Source organism: Mercenaria mercenaria, chromosome 13 (assembly GCF_021730395.1).
Source record: "Mercenaria mercenaria strain notata chromosome 13, MADL_Memer_1, whole genome shotgun sequence".
NCBI classification, from domain to species: domain Eukaryota; kingdom Metazoa; phylum Mollusca; class Bivalvia; order Venerida; family Veneridae; genus Mercenaria; species Mercenaria mercenaria.
Window position 1 is genome coordinate 70,172,562 of NC_069373.1, and position 25,310 is coordinate 70,197,871.

The following is a 25,310-nucleotide window of genomic DNA, read 5'->3' on the forward strand; positions in this document are numbered from 1 at the left end:
ACTTTTGGTGGACAGTATCTTAGATTTCTTTTCAGAAAACCAAGAACACTTGATGCCTTTTTCGTAATGGTGTCAATAAGATTATTATATTTCAGATTGTTACTAAGTTCAACTCCGAAATATGGGTGGTGGTTTACAGTTTCCAAAATAGCATCTTTCATTTTGTATTCAAATTTCCTTTGGCGAACAGAAGATGAGAATTGCATAAATGCACATTTTTTGACATTACAATCCATTTACCAAATAGTTCCCCAGTTTTCAAGTTTACAGATATCTTCTTGAAGTGATATATTATCTGACAAATTTTCTATAATCTGATACAGAACACAGTCGGCGGCAAAAAGACGAGTATTTGAAGTGATGTTGTCAGCTATGTCATTAATATATATCAGGAAAAGCATAGGACCAAGATCTGTACCTTGTGGCACTCCTGATGTTACCGGTGCTATATCTGTCAAAGACTACTTGTTGTTCTTTTTATGTGTGTGTGTTTTTTTTTTCAGCTAAAAATGAATTTATACAGTTTTTAGTATTTCATGTAATTGCATAGAGTGGCAAGTTTGTGAGATAAACGACAGTGAGAAACCTTGTCGAACGCTTTGGAAAAGTCCAATATTGCCATGTCCACCTGATTTCCGGAATTAATAGATTTGGCAATGGCATATGTTGTAGTCATCAAAAGTTATGATTCACATGATCTTTTAGAACGGAATCCATGTTGGTTTTTATGTCAGTACATGCGATCAGCTGTTTAGATGGAATAGAAGCTATGACTAGGGACAACCAGGACCAGACAATCCGGACCATACTCGGGACAACCTGGACCACGTTTCAGAACGATCTGGACCATGTCTCTGAAGTTCTATACCACTGTTGTTGTTTTTTCCAAATGATGTTTCTTGGTGTTTCAGAATAACTAGTACAGCCGAAGATGAATAATGCTCCTTGTTTAATAAAACTTAGTTCTAGGTTGATGTTATGGACGACCCGGACCATATCATGGACGACCCGGACCATACTATGAACGACCTGGACCAAGTTTTTGGACAACCTGTTCTATGTTTCAATATCTACTTTATTTTGGACATTTAAATGATTATATTCTCCTGTTATTCCCAAGAAAGATAATAAGATAATTAGGATGTGTAGTTTACTGAGGAGATAGCATTTCCTTGGGTTGAAGTGCATTTCCCATTTCTGTAGGGTGTCAAGATCTTGTTGTAACATATTGCACTACGTGTGGTACGGAATAAGCACGATTTAGTGTTATCGTTCCGTAATCAGCAGGTAAAGAAGTAAATATCACGAGAAAAATATGCTTACGTACCACAAAAGGAAGTCAATTAACTTCCGGATATATGTCAATTTTCTTTTTACATTTTATGACACATCAAATGTGCCTAGTTTCTGATTGAACAAATGGCTTTTCATCCCCATTCAAACGCGGACGAGACAGTTGATTATTTGTTTAAAATTGTTTTAGTTGGTGATGCCAGTGTGGGTAAAACTTGTGTCTTTCAGAGGTTCAAATCTGGAACGTATGTGGAGAGACATGGCAACACGATAGGTGTCGATTTCACCATAAAGACCCTTCAGATTGGTGGGAAACTTGTGAAGGTATTGAAAAAGAAACTACAATCTAAAGAAATGCTAAATTAAAAAAAATGTTCTGGTTGGGAAATAAAATTTACCTTTACCCTTATTATCCTGACAGGACCAGTTTCTGAACACATGCAATTTACCTCTTTATTTCGGTGTTATTCACGTAATTGTTTCATCTGGATCATTTGGATGTTTGTTCTTCATATCTACAACAAACCACTGTAATATGAAAAAGGCAAAGCCTCTGAGCGAGCGTAGCTTAACTCACTGAGGCCGATATTGTAATATATCTGCTGCGGCGAGATAAGAATTACAATCTAACTTCGAAGAACATTTTCTGATCTTATCACAATCTCTCGCGCATGCAGTCAATTGAAATCATGCAGGGAATCATTGGTGATTAAAATAAATTAAAATAAACTTACGAAATCTTCGATGTTTCAAAAAATATGTTTATATCCTATTTCATACGTAACCTATATCCAAATAGAAAAATATTTTCACTTCGAAGTATTCACAGTTTTAACGAACCTACTACGTTGAAAATATTTGAACGTTTCTGGTTCGCTTACTTTTTCACATGTAAAGACATTGAACTCCATTTAGGCATAGGAAATAGAGATCAATATAATTGCACTTTTACTAATCCTACCAGGTGTTCTGTATTACAAAAGTGGTTCTATTGTGACATTTTGATACAAGCAAAACTGTATTATCTGCAATATTATTTACCTACTGGTACTTCATTTTATTATTGGCTTGTTAAAAGTTAATTTTTTACCATATTTAAGTTGACAGAATCATAGGAACCATGTCTTGAGGGGTAAATCAAACACAAATGAATAAATCCTAAATGATTTTGTTGTGCAAAAAAGTATGATATTGCGTCTAAAACAGTTTTCATTTTCCACTCAAATGTGTAATTGCAAGGGAAGTAAACTGATGGATCTCTACTTATAAGGCAAGAGTTGTCATTCTTTGTGGATCACAACTTTAAATTAAAAATTAAAACTTCTGTTATTGATATTAACAAAACTATCATAAACTTCACATTTGTGAAATCATTTTTGGTTATTTCAAGGACTTGGAAATCAATTTCTAGACTTTATTTAATGTAATACTATCATTGAAAATTTTAGGGCCTATCTCTACTCCATTAAATAGAAATACAATATTTACAAAGACTATTTACAAAAGCATACTTAAAATTGACACCCGTTTTTATGTGAATATCGATCATGGTAAATTTTGATGTATACATGTACACAAACGTTTTGTGACACGCGATGAGACAGTGAAGTTGTAATATATACATTTACCTTTGAAAGATTATTAAATTTACAATCATATGTTTATGTAGTCACGTTGTTTTTGTATTTTATAAAATATGTTTTGTTGTGTTCATGTTTTTCAGTTTGTATCGTATTCGATGTAAGTGTACGAATATTTCAGCCTTCTAACACTTTACTTTTTCCGAACATTCATTTAACTGATAATGGAATTTCATCGTCTGAATCATCATCGGACGGAACTGATACATCAGAAACTGCATGATAATGAATATTTTCTTTATTTTAAGAAAGATTTTTGGCAGACGACATTATTTTACTCCTTTGAAATACAGTATGAACGAAACACAGTGGATTTCGTCTTTACATGGCCGCATAATGGCAAACACTTATTTTAACAAGAGAACTAATTACCACTAATTATAACATCTAAGAAATAATACCCAATATGCAAAATAATTTTCCTTTTGCCAAGATTATCAAAAATTAACAAGTACATGTCACAATCAGCATGATCTCGGTGCCGCGACTATACTCGTCAATCGCCGTCCTGGAGAGTCCTGATAACGCGCGTATAGTCAGATATCGACGCTACGGGGATAGAAAGTATAACGCCTATAGTCGCATTTCGGCCCCAATGAGTTAAACGACAAACTATTCACTGCTCAAAAAAATTCGCGAGAGCCTATTCACTTAAAAAGACTTTTTTTAAAAAATCTAGTGTAATCATACCTGTAACAGCGAATAGCATACGTTGCAAAATTTATGGAAAGCCGGTGTCACGGTGACGTCATTACCTATTTGAAGCGTTCATGTGTCTTTATGCTTATTACTGACATTTTTTCCATTTTCTGGCCAATGCTTGATCTTTTAAAAGAAAATAATGTTTTTTTTCAACCAACTGGAAATCTTTCTTGCATTATTTTTGAGTGATGGATAATATTCAGCAATCAAATGAAGTTCTGTATTTACTGCGAACAAAGCATTTCCTGTGAGCATCTGTCCGCTAGGGTGTGCTTTTCGTAAAAAAGCAAAATTGAAATTATTTCCATAACATAACTTTTTTAAAAAAAAGACACCTAAATGAATATAGAGATTGTAACTCAAATATGAAATTATAAAAACAAAACAATTTTTTCCCGACTTTGACGGAAGTAGAAAAAAATGGCGGCCCCCTGACGTCGACGAAGAGTTTTCAGCTACATCACTTTGCTTCATTCGGCACATTTTTGTTATATTCGCCTACACATTGCCGTAAGGCGAGCTATGCTCGCTATTACAAGGCTGTAAAATGTTAGGTTTTATGATGATAGGAGAGATTGTGTGTTTATACAAATCTGTATTATTTTCTTCTATTGTTAGACATTGATCTGGTGGGCTGAAGCTAAACATCCATGTTTCTGTGATAATTGTTGAATGAAATAGCTTGGGTCCAGTAACCGGACCTCTAGGCTCCGGGTTTAGAGGTCCGGTAATCAATATACATGTACTGTTTTTTATACGTATGCACTTTTATATATTTATTTTTAGTACCAGTGTATAAGGTAATTGCTGGGAAAAGCATTGATTAGTTGTCATAAATTTGCCGTTATTACTTTTTTGTAAACGTTTTACTTATAAAAGTAATTAATAGCTCTCACTCGGGTTGGAGGCACATTGAATATGAAGTTTAAACCGAACAATTTTCGTTAGTCACCGTTATTAATGCAAGAACAGAAACAAACAATTTATGAACACAATACATGTCTAAAATAACAAGAGCTGTCTCCATAGGATGACATATGCCCCCGATGGCACTTTGAATGAATAGTTATGGCCGATGTTAGAGTTTAGGACCTTTGACCTACGGACCTGGGTCTTGCGCGCGACACGTCGTCTTACTGTGGTACATATTCATGCCCAATTATTTTAAAATCCATGCATGAATGACAAAGATATGGACCGGACACGCCCATCAACGCACTATCATGAAATATAACCTATAACGTCTAAGTGTGACATTGACGTTGAGCTACGGACCTGGGTCTTGCGCATGACACGTCGTCTTACTGTGGTACACATTCATGCCAAGTTATTTGAAAATCCATCCATGGATGACAAAGATATGGACCGGACACGAATGCACTATCATGAAAAATGACCTTTAACGTCTAAGTGTGACCTTGACCTTTGAGCTACGGACCTGGGTCTTGCGCGCGACACGTCGTCTTACTGTGGTACACATTCATGCCAAGTTATTTGAAAATCCATCCATGGATGACAAAGATATAGACCGGACACGAATGCACTATCATGAAAAATGACCTTTAACGTCCAAGTGTGACCTTGACCTTTGAGATACGGACCTGGGTCTTGCGCGCGACACGTTGTCTTACTGTGGTACACATTCATGCCAAGTTATTTGAAAATCCATCCATGGATGACAAAGATATGGACCGGACACGAAAATTGCGGACAGACCGACAGACTGACAGACTGACAGACCGACAGACGGACAGACGGTTCAAAAACTATATGCCTCCCTTCGGGGGCATAAAAAGAGCTAATTACTATAAACAATTGATCAAACTGGTGATCGTGTTTTTCTCTGGATTAAAGAATTATCAATACTTCTCTGTTTCGTATCATTTACAACATTTGTTTTTAATTTTAAACAACGGAAAAAAGGAAAGCATCCCCTGTTTTTAATAGATAATTGTAGTCTTGTCTCTGTAAATACATGTACAATTCTCAGTATTTATATTTATTACCAGACTTCTAGACAGCCTTTAAAGGCGACAAAGTGGTGTATAACTCCTATTTGAAGTGAGAAACAAGAGGGCCATCAAGGTCCTGTATCGCTCGCCTGACCTATTGACCTAAAGCTCATCAAGATTAACATTCTAACAACGTTTCATGAAGATACAGTCATAAATGTGGCCTCTAGAGTGTTAACAAGCTTTTTCTTTGATTTCACCTAGTAACCTAGTTTTTGACCCCACCTGACCCAGATCTGAACTTGACCTATAGATCATCAAGATCAACATTCTGACCAAGTTTAATACAGATATGGTCAAAAATGTGGCCTCTGCCGTGTTAACTAGCTTTTCCTTTGATTTGACATAGTGACCTAGTTTTTATCCTACATGACCCAGATTCAAACTGGACCTTGAGACTATCAATATTAACATTCTGACCAAGATTCCTGAAGATACATTCTTACATTGTAGATGTTGCCTCTACAGTGTTAACAAGCTTTTCCTTTGATTTTACCTGGTGACCTAGTTTTTGACCCCAGATGTCCAAATATCGAACTCATTCAAGATTTTATTGAGGGTAACATTCTGACTAAGTTTCATTAAGATATGGTCAAAAATGTGGCCTCTAGAGTGTTAATAAGCTTTACCTTTGATTTGACCTGGTGACTAGTTTTTGACCCGAGATAAACCAATATCAGTCTCTTCCAGTCTTTTATTGAAGGTAACATTCTGACCAAGTTTCATTAAGATTGGGTCAAAATTGTGACCTCTAGAGTGTTAACAAGCTTTTCCTTTTATTTGACCTGGTGACCTAGTTTTTGACCCCAGATGACCCAACATTAAACTTGTCAAAGATTTTACTAAGAGTAACATTTCGACCAAGTTTCATTAAGATTGGGCTAAAATTGTGACCTCTAGAATGTTAACAAGCTTTTCCTTTGATTTGACCTGGTGACCTAGTTTTTGACCCCAGATGCCCCAATATTGAATTCGTCCAATATTTTATTAAGGGTAACATTCTGACCAAGTTGCATTAAAGATTGGGCCAAAACTGTTACCTCTAGAGTATTAACAGTCAAATTGTTGACGACGGACGACGGACACAGGGTGATCACAAAAGCTCACCTTTGAGCACTTCGTGCTCAGGTGAGCTGAAGAATTGACAAGACAAACCAGTGTATGTTTACTGTAACAGTAACAGGCTGATATATGTTTGAATTCCGGCTCGTGCTGGAGGTCCCTAGCATTAACCAGGGATTTTACTCGCAAAAGAAAAGTAAAAGAAATTGATAATTCACAACATTATTTAATGTATACACTGACGAGTTATGAAAACGAAACAAACACATGCCTGAATATATTTTTATTACAAAAAGCATCACCTTGAAATGTTCAACACATACACATATCGATACTCTTGTTTTCAAATTTAATCAGCACAACAGACCGTAAAATGAACACAATGGGTATATAGTATCGAGATGTGTATGTGTTGAACATTTCAAGGTGATGCTTTTTGTAGTACAAAATATATTCAGGCATCTGTTTGTTGCGTTTTCATATCTTGTCAGTGTATTACTATGCCAAGTATTTACAAACTAAAAAGTTAACTGATTTAATTAATCCATATTTCTAAAATGCAAAAGGACACGAAATGGGTTAAACAACACTTGTGCAGCTACCAGTCTCCTCCTGAGACACATGGCTTCAAGTATATGTAAACACTGTTGCCACTTGATTACCATCTCGTAAATCTCAATTCGTCGTAACACTTGGAACACAACAAACATTTTGCTCAGTATACTAGTAGCTGAAACTGAAAGATCTGTGAAGTACATAATACTGGTATACCAGTTACACAAAATGGAAACAATTATCAATTAGAAAAGGCCTCTTTGGGTTTATATATATTGCAATAGCTATTTAGGTGATTTTATCGTTTCATTAAATTTTGATAAATATTGAGAACTACACATGTAAACTTTTTTCTCCATTTAAAATCAAGTAGATCTCAGTAAATTGTTCGACTTCTGCTGATTGGTCAACAGTTTTATTTAGTTCAAATTGTCATTGGTCTATTGGATTTTAATAAGTAATTCCAATTTTAATCTAGTCAGATTTGTACATTCTATATTTTAACTTTGGTCAGATCACGTGTAAAAATTAAGTCTTCTTAATACAAAAAAAAGCTTTGTTCAAATTACATTCTTCATTATTAGATCACTCAATCTGACTAAAGTTCTTGATCTTCTACACGAAGATCTGAGAATGACCCATTCACATTCGTCTTTTGTATATTTTGGATTTCCAATATTGCTATTTTTATTTTCGCAAATCTATTTTTATTTGAAGCAATCAGACGACTTGTTCGAATGTCAAAGAGAAAGAAAAATTTGCAGTCAGTCCACGACTCGAACCCGGGACCCTTGATTACAGAGCAAAAGGCCTACCGACTGAGCTAACCGGCTATCTGACATATTACTACACAAGAATTGTACATATCAAAAACCAAGGTTTTTTTAAGCTTGCAGAATGTTGTAAGTAAGCTTTTGATTGGCTAGCGGAAGGGTCGTCAGAACGAGTCTATCAATAGTTGTTTTCAGATCCTAAGCATAGCGTAATAGGAGATGTACTTCAGTCAGATTGTAGATCACTGAAATCATGTAGAAATTGGAGAGGATGTTTGGAAACATAGTCGAAGTTTTCAGTTACTTTAAAATTTCTCTTTATTGTTAAAAAATTGTACAAAGTTCATGATGCCTTCATCAGAAAATAAAAAGTCATGTCAACAGACTGTAAAACATAATTATAAACAAGCCAAAGGACTCGAAAGTCACAGAATGAAATTCCTTTCGACAACTCTAACGACGCTGGTTCTCAGCTTGCCAATGTAATTGCAATTGCTCTCACAGAAAGCAAGTTAAATCAATCTCAATGGGATTTGATGGCTTCAGTCTTCTTTGTTTTTTTAGAGTGTTTGGCAATGAAGTGACCATTGAGTAATTTTATAACAAAAAATAAATTTGAGACTGTCTGCGCGCTATCCAGTGAAATCAAATGTGATTAGAACAATTGAATGCTCACTTGATTTACCAGTTATAAGATAAAAAAAGTAGATCAAATACGCATAAGTACCGGTAATCTATATTGATACAGACAAATGTACAGATGAGAACCCCTTCTGTTTTTTCAATTGTCGTTGGACCTTTGAAAGAATCTTATATTTTTGTCATTACGACAGAAAGATTATACAGTTCTACGAATATTTTCTGCTGTATTCAAACTGCATGTAATCATTTCAGTCGGCAGTATCATGTTCATATATTCCTTTTTCATGAACAATTATTTTAACTGTTTGAAATTGCAAAATATGTATAACTTGTAAAACATACATTGGATTATTGTAGAAACAATTTAGTTTTTGTATGCCTTATTATGTATTATTGCCGTTAGTATCATCTAACTCTTTTAATACGATTAAGACATTTAATAAGGCAGTTTTCTAAAACTATTACTGTGTGTTAAATGAGGTTATGTAGTATTATGTTTACTGAATTAACTGCGTAACCATGGAAACATTTTTCTGTTTTTCTATATTATTTCTTGAAAAAAAAATTGTTTAAAGAACACTTTTCAGTGATGCATTTTCTTGAAAGCTTTACATGTAATGGTAAATGCTGAAAGTGTTCTACAATAAGTTACCAGAAACGTCATTGTTGTCTCATTGAAGCATATACTGCAACTCCATTGTAACCATAGCAACAGAAATAGATTATATTTTTTATGAATAATGATCTCCACAAACAAAGTACCTATGTTACTTTTTAAAAGAATGACATAAATTGGTTTTATTCCATAAAAAAGCAGACATAACAAATATTCTCATTTTTATCTCTGTTTCCATGGCAACCGTATTTTTTTGGCCTCAAATTATAGGCGTTGCTTAGAATTATATCTTGGCATATGTGAATGTTAATTATACGTTCTGATATAATTGTTATAAGAGATTTTTCTGTTTCCATAAAAAAACAATTGGTTGCCATGGCAACAGCAGAATTTCAAATGAATTAAAATATGAGATTTTGCAGTAGTTGATCATTCATTATAATAACATTTCAACAACATTTCATGTTGTGCCATTTTCACCTATAACCCTTTGCACCTCTTTTTAAGCTCACCTGAGCACAACGTACTCATAGTGAGCTATTATGATCACCATGTGTCCGTCGCCAGTTGTGCGTCGTCAACAGATTGACTATTAACTCTCTAGAGACCACAACTTTAGCCTAATCTTAATGAAACTTGGTCAGAATATTACTGTCAGTCAAATCTCGCATGATTTTGTTATTGGATCATCTGGAGTCAAAAACTAGGCACTAGGTCAATTAATAGGAAAACCTTGTTAACATTCTAGAGGCTACATTTTCTGTTTGATCTTCCTAAAACTTTGTCAGAATGTTTGTCTCTATTAAATCTAGGTCATATGTAAAAGTAGGTTACCAGAGTTCAAAAACTAGGTCACTAGGTCAAATAATAGAAAAACCTTGTTATCACTGTAGAGGCCAAATTTTCTATTTGATCTTCTTAAAACTTTGTTTATATATTTGTCTACAAAATCTAGGTCAGCTTCAATACATGGTTACCCGAGGTCTTGAACTAAATCACTAGGTCAGACCATAGAAAGACATTGTTCCTACTCTAGCAACCACATTCACTTTATTTGGTCTTCATAAAACTCCTGCCAGAAATTTTTATCTCTTTTAAATCTAAGTCAGGGTCAAAGCTGGGTTACCAGTCGTGAGATCTTTAACTAGGTCACTAGGTTGAATCATAGAAAAACCTTGTTAACACTGTAAAGGTCACATTTTCTACTTGATCTTCAGATGACTTTTTCAGAATATTTGTCGATGAAATCTTGGTCAAGTTCGAAACTGGATTATCTAGGTCTGGGTCAAATCATCTTGGACAGAATGTTTGTGTGTTTAAAAATTTGGAATAGATATGTAACTGGATTACTTAAGAAAAGGCTAGATTATAAGGTCAGATCACAGAAAAAGCTTTGTTAACACTTTAGAGGCCACTTTTTCAAACTGATTATCATAAATATTTGTAAAAAATGTTTGTCTGTATGAATTCTTGGTCAAGTTCAAAAGTTGGATATGTGGGGTCAAAAACCATGTCACTAGGTCAATTCTTTGAAAAACTTGGTTAAGGTTAAGTTCTGCAGTTCAGATAAAAAAAATTCTACTATGTAGAAATTGATAAAACCCTTTTTCATAACTGTAGAATATACTTAAAAAAATTGCAATTAAAAAAAATAGGGTTCAACCATTATGTGCTGAATTTTTAGCTCACCAGAGCACAAAGTGCTCAAGGTGAGCTATTGTGACCGGTCATTGTCCGACGTGCGTCAACATTTGCCTTGTTAACACTCTGGAGGCCACAGTTATGACCCAATCATTATGAAACATGATCAGAATATTTGCCTTGATGATCTCCAGGTCAAGTTCGAAACCGGGTTATGTGGGGTCAAAAACTAGGTCAGTAGGCCAGATCAAAGGAAAATATTGTTAACATTCTAGAGGCCACATTTATGATCCTATATTCATGAAACTTGATCAGAATGTTTATCTTGATGATTTTAGGCCAAATTTGAATCTGGGTTATGTGGGGTCAAAAACTAGGTCACTAGGCCAGATCTACGGAAAATCTTGTTAAAACTCTAGAGGCCACATTTAAACTTTGAAACTCATGAGAATTGGTCAGAATGTTTGTCTACATCATTTCTGGGTCGAGTTTGAATCTGGGACATATGGGATCAAAACTAGGTCACCCAGTCAAATCAAAGGAAAAGCTTGTTAACACTCTAGAGGCCACACTTATGACCCTATCTTCATGAAACTTGGTCAGAATGTTTATCTTGATGCTCTTTGGGCAGTGTTTGAATCTAGGTCATATGGGATCAAAAACTAGGTAACTAGGCCAGATCAAAAGAAAATCTTGTTAACACTCTAGAGACCACAATTTAAGTTTGAAACTCATGAGAATTATTCAGAATGTTTATCTTGATGATTTCTAGGTCAGGTTTGAATCTGGATCATGTGGGGTCAAAAACTAGGTCACCTAGGGCACTAAGTGCGATCAAAGGAAAATCTTGTTAACATTCTAGAGACCACATTTTAAGTTTGAAACTCATGAGAATTGGTCAGAATGTTGCTTTTTTTATGAAATCTAGGTAAATTTGGAGTTAGGGTCATGTGGGGTCAAAAACTAGGTCATCTGGTCAAATCAAAGAAAAATATGTGTAGGTAATAGGTGCTGCATTTTTCAATGGATTCTCATGAAATTTTATCAGAATGATCTTCTTGATGAAATCTAGGTCAGGTTCGAATATAGGTCATCTGGGGTCAAAAACTAGATCACCTGGTCAAATAAAAGACAAACCTTATGTATGAAATAGGGTCTGCATTTTTCATCTGATGTGCATGAAACTTGGCCAGAATGTTTATCTCCATAAAATCTACGAAGAGTTTTTATCTGGTTCAAATGGGATCGAAAACTAGGTCACCAGGTCAAATCAAAGGGAAAGCTTTGTTTACATGCTAGGGGCCACATTTTTTATTCAATCTTCATAAATCTTGGTCAGAATGTTTGGTAACATGAAGTCTTGTAAGATTTTGGCTCTGGGTTAAGTATGGTCAAATACTAGGTCGCTTGGTAAAATCAAAGGAAAAGCTTGTTTACACTCTAGAGGCCACCTTTTTTACTCCAATCGTCACGAAACTTTGTCATAATGCTTGTTTTCATGAAACTATGGACGAGTTCTAATCAGGGCCATGTGGGTTCAAAAACTAGGTCACTAGGTCAAATCAAAGAAAATGCTTGTTTACACTCATTTACCACATTTTTGCTCCAATCTTAAACAAAAATTGGTCAGAATATTTGTCTCCATGAAATTTCGGACGGGTTAAAGATTGGGTAAAAAACTAGGTCACTAGGCCAAATCGAAGACAAAAACACTAGAGGTCACATTTTTGCTCAAATCTTCAAAAAACCTGGTCAGAATGTTTATCTCCTTTAGTTTGAAACTAGGTCATGTCGTGTCAAAAACTGGGTCACTAGGTCAAACATGTTTATTTGTTTGTTGGACTGATTTGAAAAAAATTGACCTCACACAAATTTTCATAATGAGACTGTCTATGGGAAAATCACAATCCTGATAACATTTTTGCAAATAGAATTTTTTCTGCATTGTATATTTTAATGATTAATGAAACTTCTCATAATTGTTAATAAACATTTGGCTTATGAAATGAGATTCATATATTTCAAGCTGATTTTAAGACATTTTTGGAGTTATTTAACTTGTAAAAAAGTTTAATGTCATATTTTAACTTCAAAAAGAAACATTGACGTTGTAAAAATTTACTCACAGGTTGCCATTTATTCAAAAAATGATTTCCTTTCCATATGCCGACTCCAGGCTTTCTAGGTTTTCTGGATAAATGATGTTATTATCATACCTATACAAATTCTGTAAATAAAAAATCGGCTTGTATTTCACAATTAAATATGAACAGGCAGAAAAAAAATCCGTATTGTACCTTTTAAATTCCGTATTGTACCTTCCGTATTGTATGCTGCCGGACTACTTTCATTAATATGCACAACCTGACACAGTTCTATACAGTAAATAGCGCACATAAAAACTTCACTTAGTTCCATTTTAATATCGATTAACATGGAAGATTTCGTTCAATAACAAAACAACAAACAAAAAGGTAGAGGTATATAATAAAAGGGTCATTTATAACAGTAGCTAGATTTTGGATTTTGAATTTGGCTCTTGTGGATTTTGCAAAGTCGGATCACACTCGGCGCTTGCATGCCTCGTGAGATCCAATCTAGCAAAAATCCACTCGAGCCAAATACAGCATCCCAGATCGAGCTACTGTTATAATAACCATATTTTAGGTTTATCAAATGTATGGAACTACCTTAATAATCAACCTGATTTACATTGGCCAAATTAGATACTATCTTATCTTTGGTAAGAACTAGGTCAGGTGAGCAATACAGGGCCTTCAGGGCCTTCGTGTTTTGGAATTTATGGTATTATTCTAACAAGAATTTTCAGAGAGTATGATTAAAGAGAATCTCAGATTTGAAATGTGATTTATATGTTTATTTCATGTGCAGATATTTTTCAAAAAAAAAATTCATCTTACATTTTAATTGTTAGAATTATTGTTAACACAGAAGCTACCTTTCATTTGTTGAGATCTTTTATATTCGTAAGCAGGACTCAGGTTTTATTCTAGGTTATCAAGATAAATGACATTCAGCCATAATTTCTGGAAAAACAAATCCAGTTATACAAATACAGGTGCATGTACATTGTTTGTCTTGTCTATTTTTCTTTTGTTTGAAGTTCTGTGGTAATATATCCCCTACTTACATCAATTCTTTGAATAGTCGAGCGCACTGTCAACAGACAGCTCTTGTTAAAAGTTTAGGTCAGTATTGAATCCCCAATATTATTTTGTTTTCTTCAAAAATTTCAGACTTTTTATGCTCCCCGAAGGACAAGCATATAGTTGTCGCTTTGTCCGTCCTTCTGTCCGTCACATTTCTGTCCGGAGTATAACTTGAAAAGTATTAATGGCATTTCATTGAAACTTCACATAATTATAGAGGCCATTGAGACAAAGTGCAGTGTCAAAGAATCATAACTCTACCTTACCTAGTTTTGGAATTATCTCCCTTTATCAAATATGGCTTGTCCGGACCATTAATTGAAAAGTACTAATGGCATTTCATTGAAACTTCACAAAATGATAGAGGCCATCGACGGGAAGTGCAGTGTCAAAGAACCATAACTCTACCTAGTTTTGAGCTCACATGAGCCAAAGGCTCATGGTGAGCTTTTGTGACCGGTCAATGTCCGTCCGTCGTGCGGTGTCCGTCCGTCAACATTTTCTAAAAAGAATCTTCTTCTTGAAAACCACTGGGCGGAATTACACCATACACCAAACATCACAGGAATGATCCTTGGGTGGTCCCCTTTCAAAGTTATTAAAAGAATTTCATTCCATGCAGAACTATGGTTGCCATGGCAACCGAAAGGAAAAACTTTAAAAATCTTCTTGTTCAAAACTCCAAGGCATAGGGCCTTGATATTTGGCAAGTGACATCACCTAATGATCCTCTATGAAGATATTTCAAATTGTGCCCCTGGGTTGAAAAAAGGCCCCGCCCCGGGGGTCCCAAGTTTTACATAGACTTACATAGGAGAAAACTTAAAAACTCTTCTTGTCTGAAACTGAAAGTCCTAGGCTTTTGATATTTGGTATGTAGCATTGCCTAGTGGACCTCTAATAGAATTTTGCAAATTATGCCCCTGGGGTAAAAAGAGGCTCCGCCCTGGGGGTCACTTGTTATACGAGTTATGTAGGAAAAATTACTTCAAAAATTATCAGATCATATTTCTTAGACTGTTTAATCATATTTACCTGATGTACTCAAGTGATTACGAATCACCTTACTGTGACCTTGACCTACAGTCCTACTTTATTGTTTTTTAAGATACAGCGACATGTACAGTTTTGCATACCGATCTTAAAACTGACTTTCAGTGATCATGAATTTGACCTACTGACCTACTTTCTAATATTTTAGCATCAGTTTGAAACATGTGACTCCTATTACTCAGGTGAGCGATTCAGGGTCATCATGACCCTCTTGTTGAATTATCTCCCTTTATTATACAAAATAAGACTTGTCCGGAGTATAACTTGAAAAGTATTAATGGTATTTCATTGAAACTTCACAAAATGATAGAGGCCATTGAGACAAAATGCAATGTCAAAGAATCATAACTATACCTTTACATAGTTTTTGAATTGTCTCCCTTTATTATACAAAATAAGGCTTATCCAGAGCATTACTTGAAAAGTATTAATGGCATTTCACTGAAACTTCACAAAATAGTAGAGGCCATTGACAGAAAATGCAGTGTCAAAGAAACATAACTCTACTTCACCCAATTTTTTAATTATCTCCCTTTATTATACAAAATAAAGCTTGTCCGGAGCATAACTTGAAATGTATTAATGACATTTCATTGAAACTTCACAAAACGATAGAGGCCATTGACAGAAAGTGCAGTGTCAAAGAACCATAACTCTACCTTACCTATTTTTTAATTATCTCCCTTTATTCAATTTTCTTCTTTTTATTATCTGCATTTTTAGCTCGACTTTTCGAAGAAAAAGTAGAGCTATTGCACTTGCCCCAGCGTCGGCGTCAGCGTCGGTGTTGCCGTTGATTAAAGTTTTTGATAAAGTCAGATATCTCTGTTACTATCAAAGTCTACACCAGGAGAAATAATCCCCATAGCTCTGTTTGTACTTTGACAGAGTTATGCCCCTTATTAACTTAGAATATTTTTTGGTTGAAGTTTTTGATAAAGTCAAATATCTCTGTTGCTATCAAAGCTTTTGGCTTGAAACTTAAAATAGTTATTTACTATCAAAGTCTACACCAGGAGAAACAATCCCCATAACTATGTTTGAATTCTGACAGAGTTATGCCTCTTTTTAACTTAGAATTTTTACTGGCAAGGCTCTAATTCTGAGTCAAGCACTGAGAAAAGTCGAGCGTGCTGTCATCAGACAGCTATTGTTGTTTTGTTGATTTTTTTCTTGTTTCTAATATGTTATTCCCCATATTGGGACAAGCACATGCATCGGGGAGCATCATTTGGTTTTACCGGTTCCTCGTTTTTAAAGTTTAGTGCCTGCTAATTAAACCAGTTACTAACATTTATTCTTGTCTTAAGATCTGCAACAAGATCAAACACAGTAGGGTGTATATTGTTTTGCTGTTGTCCCTGTGCCTGTCTGTTGGTAGCCATCTTGGTTTCAGATAATAACTAAAGAACAGTTCCGGGTACATTAGTCAAACATCATTGCCTTTGGTAAATAGATGACCCCTTTGGTATTGGGGAACTGTAGATCTAAAGTCAAAGTCACAGTACCCTTTGAAACTGGTAATAGTTTCTTAGCAATATCTGAAGAATGCTTGGACCTAAAGGAGTCAAATTGTACATAGACAGTGTATGATAACTGAATGTGGTTACTAGATGATCTCTATAAAGAGGTCAGTATGGCAAAGGTTAAAGGTCATACATGTACTTACCTTAAGAATGAAAACAGTTTCCAATTAATAACTAGAGAATACTTTGGCCTAAGACTATCAAATTACATATGATGATTTCCTGTCAGTGAGGCAGAAGATGAACCTTAATATCTTAGGGTCAGTAGATTTAAACATTCACAGTAACAAGAGTATGAGTTGCATGCAAGACTGACTGCTATGCCAAGGGTCAGAGTCATACTTAGAGATCATTCCAAAGAAGTACCTATACCATAAATGGTTGGGTCGGGTACTCTGTCTAGGCTATGAAGGCTATATAGAAAGATATCTTAAAAAATAAACTGTTTAATAATGACTGAACCTGGGATAGAGCTTCATTAGGTACGTGTACATGTAGGATAGGATAGTACAGGCAGATTACAAACAATGAACAATAATGAATATCAGCTTTTTACTTGTAATATCTTGCCAAAGAAAATATGTATACAGAGAGATTCAGTAACATATTTACAGATCAGAGAATTTGCCTAAAATGTATTCTCCTACAACTTCAGCTAGCCAACCTTTCGACACAAAACTTTCAATTACACTCTTCCTTGTTGGAATATTAATGTTTTGATCAGTAAATTTATTTGAGGTTGCCACAGTCTCTGTTGACCGAGTTCCCGTCACATATGTTGAGGTTTTCAACCGTGCTCCATTATTTTCATTTTTTAAATCTAATTTCCTACAATGAGAACTGTTTTCATTATCAGAGTCTTGGTCCAGTTTCAGTCCATCCCAGTTTAATGGTTCATTTTCTTCAGTATCAAGTTCATCCCACTTCAATGGAACATTTCTACCATTTTCAAATTTGGCTCGCTCTCCTGATGTACCTGAGTTGTTTTCAGCATGAACTCTTTCTTGTGACTGCATTTCTTTGTCAGTTATGTCATCCCAACTTTCTGGTACAATTCTGTCTGCTGTGTTCATAGGTTCTTCAGTTACCTCATCCATTTATTTGATTTCTTTCATGTTACTGCTAGTATCAGAATTTTCTTTGTTCTTTTGACATTTTTTACAGACTTCATGTTATTTTCTACTTCACCTAGCTGCCGTCTTATTTCAGTAGAACTACCATCCTTAAGTTCCTCCTCAATCAAGCAGAATTCTGTATTAGATGCAAGGTCTATTTTGTAGTCCTTCAGATTGGCTTTTCTGACAGTATCTATTTTGCCTTTACGACCAACACAAACAGTTAAATACTTGTTTTTTGAATACCACCTCCATGTGCCGTTATTAAACACAGCCTTATCTGCACCAATAACTACTGCAACTTTAGCATGTAACCAGTTTTCCCACTTCCTCACATTGTCCCCACAGTTATGGGCAGAAGAAGTAGTTGTGTAATGCGTTTTGATCAGTTTGTGTCCCATACGTGCCTAGTGTTGATGGGATTAAATGAGCCCACTAGGCAAACAATCAAATCCACTTCGGTGCTATCCGTATGTTTACGGAAAGAACTTTTGGTCAAGTATCTAAATATCATTAATAGTATTGTAAGTGAAACACGCACTCGTCGTTCTTATCTGTGTCTCAGTGGCTCGTATGAGGGAAATCGCTGGTTCGAGCCCATTAGGGCGAACATTTTTCTTTTTTCATTTTTAGTTGTTTTTATGATATATATGAGTCCGATGACAGCTGTACCGACACCGCGAGTGAAACTGAATGATGAATTTAGCTAGGTGAAATTTATATTTAAGAAAATTTTGATGTAGTGAGATAAACTGTGAATAAATAAAAACATAAAATATTAACATTAACAAAAAATGAGAAAATAAAAAAAGAGATGAAGATAAAAAAAAAATACTTGTGAAAATACAATGAATGTAATACTGGATAAAAATGTACAGGTGCAAAGTGTTTGTTGAAATTTGTGAGAAAAAAACACATTGACACTGAAAGGTTTCGATCTTACGACCTTCATGTATCAAGCTATCGACGATGACCACTATCGTGACTTGTAAACATCTGTATATACGCTTTAAACATAAACTACTTTAATTGCTGGTTTCTTTCCGTATACTATACGGAATAACACCAAAAATCAACCGAAAATTAAAATATTCTGTGCACCGCCCATGTGATCAATATGCATTTGACATTTCAATAAAATAGGACAATACATGTGTAACTTGACCCAGTATTTCTATATATAGATTAAGTTGCAAAATACCTTTAGGCTGATCAATATTGATTGGATTAAGATAAACAGAGATACTGGAAAGATATAATATAATATATTACACAAAATCTGAATATCTTAAATATTAAACTGTTCCATATTTTAAACATTTCTTCAAATAATTACAAAGCTTGACATACTGTGAGGTCATTAACCCTTAAATTACCCTGCTAAATTTCTAAAATGGACTGGTCCATCTTTCAATTTGGACAATCCCATAGACTGTTAAAAGGGGTGCTTACCAAAAAATGACTGAATGGCGAATAGTGCAGATCTTGATCAGACTGCACAGGTCGCAAAGGCAGAACCAATCGTGTCAAGCATAATAAGAGACTAACTTTCACAGACTTTTTGGTTGCAAATGAAATCCTGACAAATGCATATAATTTTTATTTATTTTATCTTCGGAAGTTGAACCCTGCTATATTTCTAAAATGGACTGGTCCATCATTCAAATTGGGCAGTACCACTTATTATTCAAAGGGGTGTTCTCTGAAAATTAACAGTGCAGGTTGATCATGATCAGCCTGTATGGATGTGCAGGCTGATCTTGGCCAGCACTGGTTGCAAAGGCAGAATCACTTGCCACCAGCAAGCTAAAGGTTAAGTTCATTTCCCCATGAAATAATAGCTAGTATACCCATGAAATTAAATTATTTTATACTAATATATTTAATTAAATATTCAGAAAGGTCAACAAATAGTGTCATGAATGTATAACTTCTGCTTGATTATTAAAGGACATTTTGTGATTAACCAAAACTGTATTAAATAGTAATGCTAATGAATGGGAACTTATTTATAATAAATCATGAGATGTTTTTGTGTACACTTTTAGGGATAAGCCTGCAAATGAAATGGAAAATGTATCATTTTAAAACCAGGCAGCAGTCACAGATTATAAACAATATGTTTTTAAAGTTTTCAGTAAAATCATTAGCTGTGACAGATTTGAGAGAAAAAAATGGAAAAAAGGTGTGCACATTTTCAGTTCGCAAAGCTGTAACATTATTAAACCCAACAAACCAAATAAATAATTAAAAGAAACATAACTCTTAGATAATAATTGATTTATTCCCCCATTTTTTACTTTATTTTATATTTCCTGTCTGTAATAACTGAACAATTTTTTATAACCCCGAAGGGAGGCATATAGTTTTTGAACCGTCTGTCAGTCTGTCTGTCTGTCAGTCTGTCCGCAATTTTCGTGTCCGGTCAATATCTTTGTCATCCATGGATGGATTTTCAAATAACTTGGCATTAATGTGTATCACAGTAAGACGACGTGTCGCGCGCAAGACCCAGGTCCGTAGCTCAAAAGTCAAGGTCACACTTAGACGTTAAAGTCATTTTTCATGATAGTGCATTCGTGTCCGGTCCATATCTTTGTCATCCATGGATGGATTTTCAAATAACTTGGCATGAATGTGTACCACAGTAAGACGACGTGTCGCGCTCAAGACCCAGGTCCGTAGCTCAAAGGTCAAGGTCACACTTAGACGTTAAAGGTCATATTTCATGATAGTGCATTGATGGGCGTGTCCGGTCCATATCTTTGTCATTCATGCATGGATTTTAAAATTATTGGGCATGAATGTGTACCAGAGTAAGACGACGTGTCGCGCGCAAGACCCAGGTCCGTAGGTTAAAGGTCCTAAACTCTAACATCGGCCATAACTATTCGTTCAAAGTGCCATCGGGGGCATGTGTCATCCTATGGAGACAGCTCTTGTTATAATAGTTGATTTATCTCTTGTTTATAATGATTTTTTTTGCATATTTCCATATAATAATTTTGAAAGCTGAAAAAAGGTATACGTCTAGATGATTAAATTACCATATTCATCAGGCCTAAAAAAATCTTTGTTTCCGGTAACATTCTCAAAAAAATTAGGGAAGGTAGGTCGGAAAAAAATGTTTTTGGATTTTTTTTTTGATTAGGTGAGACGTTTCGGAAGTTATTTTTGTGTCAAAAAATGAATACAAATAAGGTGGTTATGCCTTTGGAACATCAGTAATTTGATTTCTAACATCACTGACCATGTTTAAAGCATAAAAAGTGCAGTTTTGCAACTTTTGTTAAAAAGTTAAAAAAAAAACTCCAAGACCATAAAAACATTTAGGGTCGGGCCAAAAATTTAGGGTAGGTCGGGATACCGGAAACAAACAATTTGTTTTACGCCTCAGCTTTAAAGTCTGCTACATATCTTCATTTTGATGCATTTACAATAATATCACAGTATTGAGATTTCATCTAACTAGGTGAAACTTAGGTTTCAGCAATTGTTTGCTTTTATTTCTTGGCAAATGGCATTTAGTTTTAAAGGGGGACAAGTGTTTGAGTGAGAATATGTTAAGTATAAACTTGTACAGGACAGTACAGTAGAACATGTAAGGGACGGGTACACTGTTGGTAAAAATGTTGTTTGTTTACCAAAATTGTTTTGTTTTGATTTTATACTTTTGAACCTTAAATTAACAATAACAGTAAAATGAAAATTTAGGATTTTAACATATAAGTTTTAGGCTTTAAACTTTGATGAATACGGGCTCAGGAAATATTTGGGGAGTGTGCATCAATTAACTGAAAGGTTTTGTATGTTAACAGTTACATATCTGGGATACTGGTGGTCAGGAAATGTTCCGTACTATCACACGGAGCTTCTACAGGGGTGCAAATGGTGTTATCATGACATATGACATCACAAATAGAACTTCATTTGATAGCATCCCGCGATGGCTTGACGATGTTAATAGATACGCAGGACCAAGTTCTGTACAGATTCTTATAGGTAAATCTATATGAACTGCTATATACAAATTCAACCTACAGAAATTTGTTGTACTTGAAATACTGATTTTTTTTCTTCAGTTTTCAGATGTTATATGTAATATCTCTTTTTGGCCTATCTTCAGAGCTTACGGTATTCAGAGGCTTTTTAATATATTGAATTAGTATATGAAAAGTTCATTACAACTAACAGGTTTTCTCGCTACTGAAACAGGAATTGGAATGATTAGTTAAGATTATAAGAATCATTTTTGGTTGAAGGTACGGATGGAAATATCTGGCTTGAGGGTAACTGTTAGGCGAGAGCTTCATTACAGTTACAGTTACCAGAGAACCAGATATTTCCATCCACACCTTAAACTAGTGATAGATGTTTTTCCTGCATTCAGAGCCATATCTAGGAAGTGGTTGGGAATATTTAAATAAAACTTCATGTATATGTTCACCAGTATGAGGTAATGCGGCCCGTCAAGTTAAAGTCAGATTGCCCAAGTAACACCAGAATTATGGCCCTTAGAAGTTTCTTCTGTTAACTATATATGGTACTATAAATATGGCAATTTCTGCTATATAACTTGTGATATATTTGACCTTGAACTATAAAACTTTAATTGAATTTAGATCACCATAATGTGGTGGAGCACACACAATTTCGTCTGGATCTCTGTACAAACTTTAGAGTTATTGCCCTTTAGTTGTTTAAAAATCTACAAATTTGTACATAACATAACAAAACAACCAAATGGTAGAATTTCATCAAATTTCTTTTATTCTTACCATGAACATTTGTTATAAACATGTGAAGTTGTGTACCCACACCTGGTCACCCCCTTACCTTGGTCACCCCCTCTACCCCTACCAACAACTCCCCCCCACACACACACACACACACACACACCCCATACCTATTTCAGATATTTTTCAAACCTTCCTTGAATATTTATCAACATGCAAAGTTGTACAGTTCCCCCACCTCGCTACTCCACCCAGTCATGCCCACCTACCCCAATAGAATCCATCCCCCCACCACCACCCCCCCCCCCCCCGCACCTCCCATTTGTTTTCTTTTTAAATTTTTAATTTTCCATCAGTATTTATAGTCAACATGTGAAGTTGTGTACCCTCACCTGGGCTCCCGCGCCCACATCACCCGCCCCCCCCTCCACCCCTAAAAAAATTAATAAAATAAAATTGTCCATTCCTTTTTTTTTAAATGTTCAAACCTTCAACATCAACACCCACCCCGCCGCCAGCCATGTTCAAGATATCTTCCTTGATTGTGCTCTCTTAAGGACATCTGTTCTTTTAAGTTCAAATGTTCATGTTAAATAGCAACACTTGGTGCCAAACTACTCGAAGACAATTATTTCGTTCTAGTTACACTTAAAGCTCACATTTCAAATAACTCCATTTAATTCTAAAAGCTAAGCTTATTACAGTAAACATAATTCCATTCAAAATAATTTCATTAGTCGGGATCAACGTAACATACATTTATTATGTACACTTAAAACATTCATTTTCTGTTAATTTGATATTGAATAGATTAGATGAAATTATTTGCTTCTTAGTAACATCCTTAACTTTTTGCCAAATATACTTTTTTGCCATTACTCACCACAAATCCTTTCGCCGGGGGATACCAACTCATCGAATTGACTTGTTATAGTAGTATATGAATTTATGCATTCATTCATAAATTTCAGCACGTACGTCATCTTACATCCCTGGGGTGTAAGATGAGACTTTCCAGCACCAGCAAAAACATGGGAAGATCCTGTCTGGCATGCAAGAAAATACTTATTCATTTTGTCTTGACAGTGAATGATGCTTTAACTGCTCTTTAGTTCTCCCTTTCTAAAGGTGAATTGCACTGGGGCCATGTTGAGGATGTACCTTCTCAACTACATGGGATTCAAGCTTGCAAATTTCAGGTCCTTCTGTTTGATTACCTGATACACGAATCTTATCTGTTAGACCATCATGTCACTTGTTATTTTGATATAACTCATCTAATTATTGTTTTATTCAGGGAACAAAAGAGATTTGGAGAATATGAGGGAGGTAAATTTTTCTGAAGCTAACTCATTTGCTCAACACCAAAACATGATAGCTCACCTGGAAACTTCAGCCAAGGAAAATACTAATGTTGATGAAACATTTACAAAACTTGCTAAGGTGACATTTTTTATTTTATGGAAACATCATATGCATTTGAGGGTGAAAGTGGATATTGTGAGCTCATGAAGTTTAATGTCATTTAAGGCAAAAGCCAAGGTTGAAATTATTTTGAATGGGTTATTTTTCAAAGGCTAACGATGTCTGCTATTATTAGTCTCTAGACTAGTGCTTATGATGTTTATTTAATTATTCCAAAAAATGACAATATGAAAAAGGTATATATTATTAGCCTGATCTGTGCTGTTTTAAGGATGTGCTGTCTTAATTTTGCATGTGTGGAACAGTTTTACAGAATTTGTATAGCAAAATGCAAATTGATATATAATAATCTGTGAGAGAGTTCTTAACTGTGCTGGTAACTTCACACAAGTACTAGCCCGTGTGGAATCGATTTTGAAGACACCAATCAAAACTCGTTTTCCAAAGAGCTTTTAAATCATAATGTACAATTTCTTCACTGGGATAATTTTTTTATCACAGCTGTGAGTAGTAACGTTGGTATTTGTCTTTTAATCATTTTGAACTGCCTTGGTAGACGAGGGATGGCAATGGCTTTGAGTGCATGTGCTTGTTGGTTTGCTTCTTGACCGCGTCACACCAAAGAACTTCTTTTTGTTTTTAATGGTACCAGTTTCTCCATTTCTTGGCACTTGGTATTAACCTTTAGCCTGCTGGCAGCTAGTGATTCTGCCTTTGCGACCAGTGCATATGTGGCTGATCATGGTCTGCACTGTTCGCTATTCAGTCAGTAAATTATCAGTGAACACCCCTTAGAATAATAAAATGCCCAGATTGAATGATGGACAAGTCCATTTTAGAAATTAAGCAGGGTAAAGGTTAAATGGGAAACTGTCTCCTCTCCTCTCATACTTTCTCAGTAATGATCACTATCAGTTGTAGAACTTGTTTCACAATCAATATAAATAACAAATTTGTATCAAGAAAATAATTTTTTTTTAATTCTCATTCATGAATTTCAGGAACTGATAAGAAGATATGGTGGTGATGTAACACTCGACAGTGCTGCTTATTCAGGACGCGTAAATCTGGATTCAAGATCTGAGGATGGAGGGTATGGCTGCTGTTCCTCCTGAGTCAACAACCCCCACCCAAAATTATATTCCTATGTGATTAGAACTGAAAAAAAGATATATCATAGTCATGGGGCTCTGACTTTGAGTTAGAAACAGCAAAGTGGTCCAAGATTTTAAAAAGTCTTTCAGTTCATATAAGTTAATAAAATTGTAGTCGAGACAAAGTTTTTAATATAAGGTATTTTTAGTTATAAAGCAGTATGGAGGTAGAAACATTCTTGTGGTTATATTGAA

At 35.0% G+C, this 25,310-nt stretch overlaps 1 protein-coding gene across 1 annotated transcript; it reads left to right on the top strand.

Moving 5' to 3' along the window:
* Positions 1–1,346: 1,346 nt before the first annotated feature.
* Positions 1,347–25,231, top strand: LOC123529534 (ras-related protein Rab-43-like). Its single transcript, XM_045309903.2, has 4 exons — positions 1,347–1,617; positions 21,619–21,802; positions 23,834–23,979; positions 24,963–25,231. The coding sequence occupies exons 1-4, from the start codon at positions 1,420–1,422 to the stop codon at positions 25,074–25,076; spliced, it is 642 nt and encodes a 213-aa protein (XP_045165838.1). The 5' UTR covers positions 1,347–1,419; the 3' UTR covers positions 25,077–25,231.
* The last annotated feature ends 79 nt before the right edge of the window (positions 25,232–25,310 follow it).